The sequence below is a fragment of the Pleurodeles waltl genome, chromosome 12 (genome assembly GCF_031143425.1).
Source record: "Pleurodeles waltl isolate 20211129_DDA chromosome 12, aPleWal1.hap1.20221129, whole genome shotgun sequence".
Lineage (NCBI taxonomy): Eukaryota > Metazoa > Chordata > Amphibia > Caudata > Salamandridae > Pleurodeles > Pleurodeles waltl.
The window spans coordinates 685,622,465-685,634,615 of record NC_090451.1 but is presented as its reverse complement, the minus strand read 5'-3'; the positions used below and the strand labels follow the sequence as shown (position 1 = coordinate 685,634,615).

Here is a 12,151-nt window from a genome sequence, read left to right as displayed (position 1 = left end):
TGAGATCTTGTATTCCACTTCAATGGGAAAAATTAAATTTTTCTAACTGGAGTTATGGCAGTGTCTTGTAAAATTCCAAAAAATGTGTCTTAAATCAGAGTTTGTTCTGAATCAGCATACACCTGTATACAGCCCTCAATATTCCCAAAGAGTGCGTGGGCTTTTGAAATACCGAGGTGGCAGAGACAAACCCAAACAGTAACCTAGTAGTAGATCCAAAGTGGTAAAAATTGTGCCACTCCCCAAATTTGCTAGCAGCTTGTGTAAGTGTGGAACAGGGCGACACTTTACCACAATTTGTATATTGACACATTTTAAGTCGAGACATAACCTCAAAACTGCAATTTTTTTTTTTTAACACAACCATCAGGGGAAATCCATTCAGAAACAGCAGCAGGTTAAATCACTCCAGAAAAACACAACTGCAATGTGTTTGACAACCCTGATCTTACACTCAAAGGTACACTTCTGAGTTTGTGTTTAACAAGCTTAGCCTCTTCTTTGAGAACTATGTTGTGCATAAACCCGACAGCATTTACACAATTTAGCTTCGACATACCCACATATCAACACAAAAGTGAACTTTAGAATTATGTGTATTTGTAAAGCAGACTGTCACCCGCAATGGCATTTCGATGCTCAGCAGGTGGGTGTGCCTAGCCCTCCCTAAGGTAGGTTGGTTAATTTAATTGGCAGATTTTCAGCTTAAAGCAGAATTTAAGAAACGAGGAGAAGCTTCTAAAGTGGGGTAGGAGGCTATTCCATGGTTTCGGCACAATTCAAGAGAACACCTGTCCTCCTAATCTGATTCTGTGGATGCATGGGATGTGCGCGAGTAGGAGTCCTATGGAGCAGAGGTGGCTGGTTGGCAGAAGGAGATGCATCTGGGGCCTAAGTTGTATAGTGCCGTAAACATGTGTGTGAGGAGATTCAAATAACTATGTTTCGGTATTGTGAGCCAGGGGAGCTTCCTGAGGTGTGGTGTGATGTGAATTCCATCTGGAAGGCTGAGGAAGAGTCTACCTGCCAAGTTCTGGATGGTTTGTAGTCTTTTAGTGAGCTGTTTGGTAACCACAGCATACAGGGCGTTTCTGTAGTCCAACTTGCTTATGACTAGGATGTGAGTGATAATTTTTCTAGTGTTGCTTGGGAGCCAACAGAAAATCTCTCAGCATCTTCAGGGTGTGGAAGCAGGATACAGCAATGATGGTGACTTGTGCAGAATTTTCTGAGGTTCCTAGCGTGTGTGCTGGGTCTGGATGTGGGTCTGAGTTTAGTTGGCCACCAGGTGAAGTCACATGGTGAGGTGTTCTTGCCAAAGATCTCTATTTATGTCTTGTCGGTGTTCAGCTTGAGACACTTGGCTTTCATCCAGCTAGCAACTTTGGTCTTGGAGATGGTTAAACCTGTTTCTTGTGATGGAGGTCTTGTCCAAGAGGGAGAGTATGAGTTGTGTCTCATTGGCGTAGGAGAGGATGTTGAGATTGTGTGCACAGATGACATTAACCAGAGGGATCATGTATGCATTGAAGAGGGTGGAGAAAAGCAATGAACCGTGAGTCACTCCGCTAATGAGTTTCCAGGCTTCTGAGAAGCAAGGTACCAGATTGACAACTTGTATTCTATCTGAAGGAGCAGATCTCGTGGAAAGTGGGTCCTTGGATGCCAATCTTGTGCAGGTGCCTGATAAGGATAAGGTGTGAGACCATCTCAAATGTTGCAGAGAGGTCCAGCCAAATGAGGGCTGCTGGTCTCCTTGTGTTGCAGTGATGAATGCTATGTCTGTGCTGTGGTTGGGCCTAACTCTAGTCTGCATGGTGTTGAGAAACTGGTGGTTGCTGAGGTGCTTAGTGAGGTGTCAGTTATTAGTTCCCCTAAAACCTTTGGTGGGTATTGCAGGAGGGAGATGGGTCTCTAGCTGGAAAGTGTGGCTGGGTGAGCAAATGGTTTCTTGAGCAGGAGTATGGCAATAGCATGTTTACAGGTGTCCAGGAATGCGGCTGAGTGGATGAAAACATTGAGGTTAGTGCTTCACTGATCAGTAGGAGTCCTTTTGTGAAGGCATGGTGGGAGCAGAGGTCAGATGGAAGCCTCAAGTGGATGGTCATCATGGGAGCAGTGATTTTAGGGGTTGTGACGGTGGAGCACAAGTTCAAGGTACGTACTTCAGCCATGACGGGAAGTTGAGTTGCAACAGTGACGGGGTCCGATTATGGTTCGTAATCCCTACATATGGAGTTGATTTTGTTATAGAAGAATTCCAAGAGCTTGTTGCACAGGTCTTGTGAGAGGGTGATGTTGCTGGAGGTGGCAGGAGCCACTGTCCAATCTTTGACGATGACAAAGATTTCTTTGTTGAAGTTAGTGCCGGCGTCAATATTGCTGGATTGGAGTCCGTGACATTGCTGTGATGTTACCGATAGAGTATTGAACCTGGTCCAACAGGTGTCTGGCAGGTCGGTTCTGTTAAGTACTAGGTGAGACCAAGGTTTCCTAGGTTTTCTGGGAGGGCCATAGAGATTGGGTCAATGTTGTGGTCTTCTTGGTAGAAGTTAAGGTCTCCGAGGAGGATGAAGGTGATGTCATTGATAATGAGGGGTGGAAGAAAGTCCTTGATGTTACAGGTAAACCTGATGCAGGTTCCTGATGTGCTGTATAACAGGGTTCTGCATTGGGAGAAGTTGGCTGTGATGCGTATCTTGAACATGAGGTGTTCCATCTAGGTGGTCGGGTGTCCATGTAGGTGGTGCAACTAATGGTATCTTTGAATATGATGGCCACTCCAACTCGAGGCTTGTGCTGACACAGCCTTGCCTGGAAATCTTGTAGCCAGTGGGGATGATTGTAGCTATGTCCGGTGCAGAGGTTGGGTTTAACCATGTTCCAACGAGGAAGGGCTGTTCCGGCGAATGGTCATGCATTAGGTCCCATATTGCCGTGGCGCGTCTGGTAAAAGATCAGGTGTTGAAGAGCATGCATGAGAGTGTGGCATGTTGTGTTGGTGGTGTTTGGTCTGTATGAGCGTGTGCTGGTGACTGGTTTGTGTGAGTGAGAGCGAGTGGGGTGCTGGGTGCTACTTGAGCAGAAATTGTTGGTGAAGGGTGTGGGAGAGTGCATAAAAGCATGAAAACTTGCAGGAGGCACATGTAAATGCTCCTTCCGTGCTGTGTTGTGTTGTGGTGTTGCAGCAATGCAGCAAGCAGCATTCAGGGGTTGACAGCATAAAGCAGCGCAGCAGGGTTATAGTGGGTGGGGGGGGAACCATTGTTTCTCCTCGTGGGTGCAGGTCAGGAACAGACAGGCTTGCCTTTGGAACGCCTTTGCCGTACTACCGGCGCGTCCATGCTCCAGTCAACATAGTCAAAGTACTGAAAGTCTGAGCAGAAATTGACTTAAAGTGTCTTTATTCAGGAACCCACACACTTAGGCGTGGAAAGGAAAACACACCCTCTCATTTCCAAAGGTAAGTTGTGAAAAGGTCAGACCTGCTGAAATTTACTGGGAGATGTTTGTACAAGAATACACATTCCCTGAATCCATCAACCGTCCCACCATCAGTGGTAAGAAACATGTTGTCAATAAATGACTCCTGTAAATTCAGATAAGTGGGGGAGGAACCTTTTGCTTGACTTTCTGCACACACCATCCATCCATCACCCTGAAACTGATAATGTTGAACTGCTCAGCTGGTCAGTTCTACTGGTACACCAGCTTACACTACATAGCAACACAAATTTCCAAAATTTAGACAAAAACGTGCAACCATCCTTTGCAGATGCTGCCCTTTTGTGAATCATCTGTGGTATATCCCAATCAGTGGAGAATCTGCAGGCTGGTGTTATTAACCCCTGTGTGAACTAAATGTTCCAAGCACCCTTTTCTTCCACTACGCCCCTTGATAGATAAACAGCACGGAGTACAAATGTGTGATATATTTCCTAATGGGGTAATTTCTGCCTAGATGAGAAAGACCTGACAGAACTGGAGTGGAAGCCCTTCTTTTCTCAAGGCAGCGCATTAGAAGTCGGAGGCAAAGCCATCACTGTGGAGGAAGGTAGCCTCTATCTTGTCTACAGCCAGGTAAGTCCTAACTTGCTTTGCTCCACAAGCTCTGCCAGTGTACCCCAATCCTTGTCTGGCATTCCTTCTCTTAGGGGGGGACTACAGGCAGATCTGTCAGTGCACATCACTTCTGCCTTCCAGGGCCCCTTCTTCCAGTACATGGAGCCATAAAAACAACTCAGCCTCTTCACCCACTGACTGACTTGTAAAAAGTCTGCTATTCCGTAAATGAACTCAGGTTAAAATACAGTTTCAGTAACTTAAACATGGACGCAATCACCTATTAGCTACATCACAGAGCAGACAGGTTTCACTTAGGAAAATGTGTAACATGTACTGCAGTAAAAAACTGTTAAAAACCCATAACATAACAAGATTAAAATCCCCCAACAAATTTCCCAAACTAGAGACCAATTTTAATGACTAAAATGACACCAAAACAACAAGAATCCTAGTTGTGAATTTTTGAAGAATTAAGGTAAAAAGCCCCAAGAAAAAGTAAAGCACCAATTAGAATTCATTGTTCGCAGATGACAGGGACTGAGGCAAAATTTCTCTATGGGGAAGTTTAAAGCAGTACAGTAAATTTCACCCTGTTGGCATAAACCTGGTGGTTTGTCCGACTCAAAATTAGAAGGGTGAACCAAGATTTTGAACAGAGAGTACTTTCTCCACCAAACTCTAAATCGGACCCTTCGTCTCTTTCATGAAGCGGAAAATCCTTCACAGGAGCAAGCCTGAAGCTCTATCCAATGAAGTCCATGCAAAACAAGACACTTTTCCTGTAAGGTCCTCCTGATGCTCCAGGGGACTTCAAAGTCCAAAAAATGTCTAAGTCCCAACTTTTCAGATTTTCTGGCGCAATTCCTCTTGTTCACTTTTAGCGTTCCCAGGACCTCAGGGACAGCACTTAGGGGCTAGGACTCACTCCAGCAGAAGCCACCATCAACGTCCACTCCAGGGTCAGTTGTTACTGGCCAACTGGTCACTTGCAGCTTGTTGTATCCTTCTAGCCACACAGAAGGCCAGCCATCTGACTTTTGGAGCTGCTTCTCAGTCCTGAGTGCAAGTGGTAGCAGGTCCATATCTTCAGATCTCGACACAGATCACAGACAGTAAGTCCAGTCCTTTTCTGTTCTTCTGCAGGTCCAGATGTGTTCTGATGAGCTGTGGGTCAGGTGCCACTTTTGTAGGATTCCCTAGCCAGTGGGTGGGCAGTGACACTTGAATACTACCTACCCAATGACAAGTTCCCAGGGGCAACCCTTCCAACTTTTTCATCATATCTCATTTGCCTTACTGCAGACTATCCCACGGTTCACTATTCTGAAGAAATTCCTAATGGTAGAACTTTCTGCCCTTGGAGGTTGGTGTTGTGCGAGACAAGGGAAATGAGTAGCCCTCTCCTCCTTAACTACACCAAACTGATTCTGGGACTAGCTCCCTTTCCACTAGGCTAGAGCCAAGCTGGCTACAGATATCACAGGAAACAAAAGCTTATTTTCCCAAGACTTCACTTTACAATAACTATAAATGGGAAAGCCTCACTCTTTTACATTAATGAAGCTCCCGAACCCTCTCACATTGCCCTTCCTGAGCTGAGTCACACAATTCACTCGGCGGTCTACTGCCAAAGTCCTAAGCCATAAGTTCTGCTCTGTAAAGAATTCTCAAACCCAACCGCGGCCCATCCTTTGGAGACTTTCTCAAAGTTACTGTAAGAAATTGAGTTGCTGGTTCAGGGGGTGTAACCCTTCTCAAGCAATAACCACAGATATTCTCAGAGTGAAGTAACAAGCAAACCCAGAATTAAACTGTGCTCACCCTCGGGTAGCTTGGCACAGAGCAGTCAGGCTTAACTCAGAGGCAATGTGTAAAGTGTTTGTGCAACACTTCAAACAGTAAAACATTGAAAACACACCACAAAAGGACCCCAAACCAGTTTAGAACAATAGAGGAATTCTTAATAATAAAGCAAGATTAGAACATGAAAAATCCAATTAGTAGAACAGGAGATATTCAACTTTCGATTCCGATGTGGCGACAGGCTGCAATGCAACAGTTGTGATCCAGATATTAGCAGTGGTGCGCTGCTCAGCAGAGGAAATGCATCAGTTCTGCTGGATCCACAGAGGCTGGCAGAGCACCTTAGGCCCACTTCCAAGGCTCCAGGACTGGGGTGGCACCACTTGGCAGGGTAGAATCATGGCTGGCAGAGACCACATGCAGGGTCAAAGTTGTTGGAGCCTTCTGTCCCTGAGGCTCAAGTCAGGAGGCCAGCCAACTAGCCCTTGGAGTCACTCTTGGGTTCTGTGTTCAAACGATGCAGGTCCAGTCCTTCTCACCCAGGAAAAAGGGCAGCAGGTCTGCACAGCAAGGCAGCAGTCCAGCAGAGTGGCAGTCCTTCAGCAGCACAGCAGTCCTTCTTCCTGGCAGAGTATCCACAGGTCCAGAGGTGTACTGAAGAGTTGGTATCTGAGGTCCAGTATTTATACCCAGTTGTGCCTTTGAAGCAGGGGAAAAGGTTCCAGAGGTTTCCCTTTGAATTACCCAGGCTTCCTGCTTTCCCTGCCCTGGCCCCAGACTCACTACAGGGGGTGCACTCCTTTGTGCGAAGACAGGACACAGCCTATTCAAGCATCAGGACACAGCCTACTTAAGTGTAAGTAGGGCAGGGTCCAGCTCTCCCCTCCCACCCAGCCAGTGATGACCCATCCAGCACACCTAAGCTCTCTATTGTGAGTGGCTGTCTAGGAGGAATAAACAGAGCCCCACTGTCAGCTACACCCAGTCATGTTACCAGAGACAGGCTACAGGCACTAAATGGCTAAGGCAGGAACATTTAAACTTTCTAAAAGTGTCATTTTCAAAATTGTAGTTTCAAAACTGACTTCACCATAAGTTAGGATTTTCCATTACAATTCCAAAGACACCAAAGATGACCCGAATACCTGCTCTCATTTGGAGGTTATAGCTTATTAAATTTAATAAGGCAACTCTAGTGTTAGTCTATGGGAGAGGTGGGCCTTGCAATAGTGAAAAACAAATTTAAGACAGAAAAAAATTAAAAAAGAAAATCCTTACTTTTAAAATACACTGTCAACTGCCCTCTAGCCTTTCTGGGGCACTAAACAATTCCCTGTCACTTTCCATCCCTTACTACCATCAGCTCAAAAAGCCTATTGATGGCTGTGATAGATGCATGCAAACGTCTCAAGTTCCTCTTAGCCAGAGCATGGCACCCACTCACTCTAGCTGATACTTGTTGATTGGTCCTTTTCAGGTTGTGTACAATGACATCACCTTTGTCATGGGTCACATAGTCACACGGTGGCCGGATGGAGATGCCGACAAGGCGGAGGAGCTCTTTCGTTGTATTCAGAGTATGCCTGGGAATAAGGATTTAGCCTACAATAGCTGCTACAGTGGAGGTAAGTCCTAAGAGCAGCGACCCATGTCAGGTTGACCCACTGAATAGGAAAACTCTAGGTTTTCCAGCGGCTTATGGATCTGTATCGCGAGTTCAGTCAGTGGCTGCGTAAGTCAAATTCTTGTATCTGTACATTAAGGCAAGCACACCTACTAAGACCGTAACTTATTATCAATTAAGTTCAAAATTGCTAGTGCAGTGTCAAGCTTCTACAGACTGTATTGAATGTATTTGTACTTCCTTAGCACTTCATTGCCGAGACAAGGTGTTAAATTGCTTTGCCAGACAGGTAGCATTCTGAATATTGAGGTAATTTTTGCCCTACTATATATGTTTGTATGGTGTTAATATAGGAAGAACCTAGGCAGAGTGCAACAGAGTGATGAACAAGGATTGGAGCCCTGAAAACAATTCACAATAATTTACAAGAAGGAAAATATTGTCAAATGGCAAGACCTGTTGCACAGAAATGTAGCCTTCCAGGAGGTCAGTCTTAATATCTCTTCTGAATTGTAGGAGGGTTGGAGAGTTTTTGATGTTGACAGGAATGTTGTACCAGAACATGTGAGATGAAAAAATTGACCTGAAATACTGTCAGTTACTTCAGAATTAAGCAGATTTCATGAATTTTTTTCAAACAAACCACTCTTTGCGTGCAAACTCAGTAGGAATTTAAAAGAAAAGCTTCAGAAAAAGACAAGTTTGTAAAAAAAACGAACAATGAAAACAAAGGAGGCTGTAGCCGGTGGGATGCAGTCATCGCTGGCAACAAAGTTGTACAACTTCTGTCAGGTTACAGCTATGCAGTGAAAGCGGTTTATACGTCCGACACTTTGTATCTCAGATATCTATAAAAACGTCCCTTCAGAAAGAGATATGTGGGGAAAAAACTGAACATGAGGTAAAACAAAACTTTACAAACATAAAGGCAACATTAGATATTGCTCAGAAAACTCTTGATAGAGAACCTAATGCTTGAACTTATATCTTACCCTATCAACTCCATATCCAATGCCAACATCCTTCTAAGCAACTTCAACAACTTTCTAGAGAGCTATGTGAAAAGCCATGCCCCATTTACACACGCAAGTGTAAGTCAAAGCCTCTGAATACAATGTTGACAATAAACGATCTATCTGCACACAGGAGAGAAAATAGAAGAAAAACCATTCACCTCAGGACCTCCCCTCAACACACAGAGTACTCATCACATCAGCCAAAGCAAAGTACTGTACCAAAACCATTAATGAAGCCACCAACAGAATGCTGTTCAAGACAGACAAGCACTGCAGCAATTCCCTGCCGGTCCCACCCATTCCTCCCTTCATCGAAAAGTGCAATGGCCTCAACTGCTGCTTCAGTGACAAAATAGAGAAGATCCATCAGCACATCGACACCAAGGCTTCTTCAGTCCTTACACCCACTCCTTCCCATACAATACCACAATTGTTAGCCTTCAAAGCCCTACCGTTCCTTGATCTTGCGGACATACTCAACTTCCTCAAAGCTACTTCTTATGAAGCTAATGTCTTATCACTGTTCTTCATTAACACTCCTTCTTGGGATACTCTCTTAACCCCACTTACCATTGTTAATGCCTCCATCACTAAAGGCATCTTCCCAGAAGTTCTCAAGACAGACCATATCTTCCCACTCACAAAGAAGCCTGCACTAGACCCTGATGACCATGTCAAATACCGGCCAATCAATCACCTACTATTCATCAGAAAGAGCATTGAAAATGCAGTCTATGCTCAATTACAAGATCACGTTAGTACTAATCAGCTTCTGCATGACTACCAGCCTGGCTTCAGATCATACCACATCACGGAGACCACAACCTTACACTTTGAAGACGATGCCTTCTTAACCACAGATGAAGATGATCCATGTCTGATATTGCTGGACCTCACAGTTGCCTTTGACACAGCTGATCATCCCACCTAAATACACATCCTGGAGTCTTCACCGGCTATGTCTTTCAGTGGTTCTCCTATGTTTTAATTGACACTAGTTTGTTTACACAGATGCCCTCAGGTCACAAAAGATCTCTATCATTTGTGGAGTCCCCTGGGGCTCCATACCATCTCCAGTCATCTTCAATTTATACACAAAGCAGCTTGGTGCTTTCCTCAAAGATTGCAGCTTCAAAATTCACCAATTTACAGATGATACACAAACCTAAAGTCTCTGCTTCAGACATCCAATGCCACAAACGCTGCTTGCAAATCATACAGATGAATATCCAGTGCCTAACTAAAGCTCATCCAAACCAAGACAGAATTCCTCTTCTTTACCAATAAGAAGAAACAAGAAACAGTACAAACCTGCGTCAATGGCATGAACCTTGATGGGTTCGAACACAACTTTTGAGGAATGCGATGTCACTTAAATACACCCTGGACACTAACTTCATCTTCAAGGAACACATTGCCAAAAAATAAGGACGGCCTGGGAGAAGCTATCTCTTAAGGAAAATCAAACCATTTCTTCCAGAAAGCAACTTCAGAACTGCTATTCGAGCCCTCACACTCTTGTTTCTGGTTGCTGAAAATACCTACTCCATGGCTTCCCATATTCCACACTGGCACCTCTTAGGAATATTTTACATGCTGCAGCAACCCTCATCCAGAGCCTGAAGAAATATAATTACATCAGTGCCACCCTAATGGAACTTCATTGGCTCCCCTTGCTGGCCAATACCATCTTCAAAGAAGATGATGACCAGCACCCTTGCTTGTCTTCCAAGCTCACCATCTCTGGTTGATATTTGCACACTTGCAGCCCGAACATCAACAGACTGCAAACTAAGAAGCATAAACAAAATAAAAGCAAGACATCAGACCTTTTACATCTACGCACCTTAGATCTAGAACAACATCCCTGTATCCAACAGGACCATCTCAACAAAGCTCTAATTTAGGAACACTGCATCATATTGCTTTAATTATCGACAACTCAACTTCCTCTCCTCCTCCTTGTTGGCTTTATCCTTGTCTTTGACCATGTGCAGAGTTCCACTACCTTTTGGCTAAGTTTGCGCTTTAGAATACCATGTACATACATACATACAGAGAGTCGCTAGACATTTTAGGAAATACAGGTGCAAAACCTGTCAGTTGCACTTTTAAATACTCAAATGACACATACCAGGCAGGGGCTCAGGGACAACAACAGTGGCTATCACAACAGGAACATTTTGGATCAAAAGACTTGATTGTAAAGTACTGAAAATGATTGGACTGAAACATTTTGTAATAACAAGATCATATAACCAGTTTTTGTTTTCCGTTACCAGTCAGCTTCCCCACAAATGTTTCTTAATAAGCTTTCCCAACCTCTGTTTTCTGAGGAGCTGCATAAGTGTATACCATTTTGTGTACAACCTCTGTAGCCATCACAAAGAACACCAGCATCAAATTGCCTAACATTTTCTTGTCTTTCATTTACATCATTTGTCATATTAATTCATTTCTTTTTGCTGGGTGTTTCCCTCCTTTGCTGCTGCAGAATGAAGTGGACTACAATAGGCAATAAAGACTTGGTTGATGGACATTTAGACTAAGAACTAACAGAAACAAGGCCAACTGGGCTGAATAACTTTAAAAGTTATAGAATTTACATTGAGAACCGAGCGATGAAATATGTACATAATTGGAGATTACAGGAGAGAGTGATAATATCAATCAACACTGGTAATAAGACATTTCAGAAATAATGATATTTGTATAATGTCAAAATAAATTATGACATTTATTGTGCACTTGAAGGAATGAGATTATTATGTGACATGCACATTTCTGGCTATAATCTAATTCATATTTCTTCCATGTCTACATCACTTTGAGATATGTAGAGTGTTTTTTCTATTTTTTTATGAATCATGTTGAGAGTGTTGTTAATTTCTACACATATTTATATCAGAAAAATAAATAATGCACTTTTGTTTTAAGGAAGGTCTTTGTAAGACCGAAACATGTTGCTTTGACTGCAGTGTAGACAAACAAACTAAAATAAACAAAGACTGATTGCATACAAAAAGGCTTCCAGTGTTTTATGTGACAGCTACTGAGTCAGGTTTATCTGGATATATATCTAAAGAGAGAGAGAGAGAGAGAGAGAGAGAGATACTTTCTCTCTCTTTCACTTTTCCATACACAAAATTGTTTCTCGGGTCACTGACTGCTGTAGCATTTTTAGCAGGGCGCACATAAAAGACACCATTGTAGATTTAAGTACTTATTTGCTACTAGCATGCGAAACTTGAAATAGCATGTGCAACTTAAAGTGCCATGCCATTTGTGAATTCCAAGTCCTGGGGCTGCAGATGGAAAAGGTCTGCTTTCTGGGCTTTTGCTTGTTATAATTTCTGATTTCCAATCTAGTGATGTCCTGGTTTCCTATATGTCACTTACTTGATGTGGTTAATTTCTCGCCTATGTGTCATTCTGCAGGCTTAGTATATGATGCTGCTGATCGTAAAGATGATGCAGGTTTGCTGGGGAACATAGTTGGCTGTCAGATGAGGGGTGAATCCATTAAAGCTCTTTTTAGAGAGCCAGGCTTCAATTTATGACTGTTTGTTGTTGTCACTAAACAGAAGAAATCTGGTCTTGTTGGACTAAGCTTCAGATAGGTGCTGGCCATCCAGTTCTGGAT

The 12,151-nt window shown here is 43.5% G+C and overlaps 1 protein-coding gene across 2 annotated transcripts in view; it reads left to right on the top strand.

Annotated features, from left to right (window-relative positions):
• The window catches only part of TNFSF13 (TNF superfamily member 13), a 97,615-nt gene that overhangs the window by 77,381 nt on the left and 8,083 nt on the right, over positions 1–12,151 (top strand). For both annotated transcript variants that reach the window (XM_069218705.1, XM_069218704.1), the window contains exons 4-5: positions 3,962–4,080; positions 7,346–7,493. In XM_069218705.1, the coding sequence (XP_069074806.1) occupies positions 3,962–4,080; positions 7,346–7,493 (267 nt within the window). The remainder of the gene's footprint in view (positions 1–3,961; positions 4,081–7,345; positions 7,494–12,151) is intronic.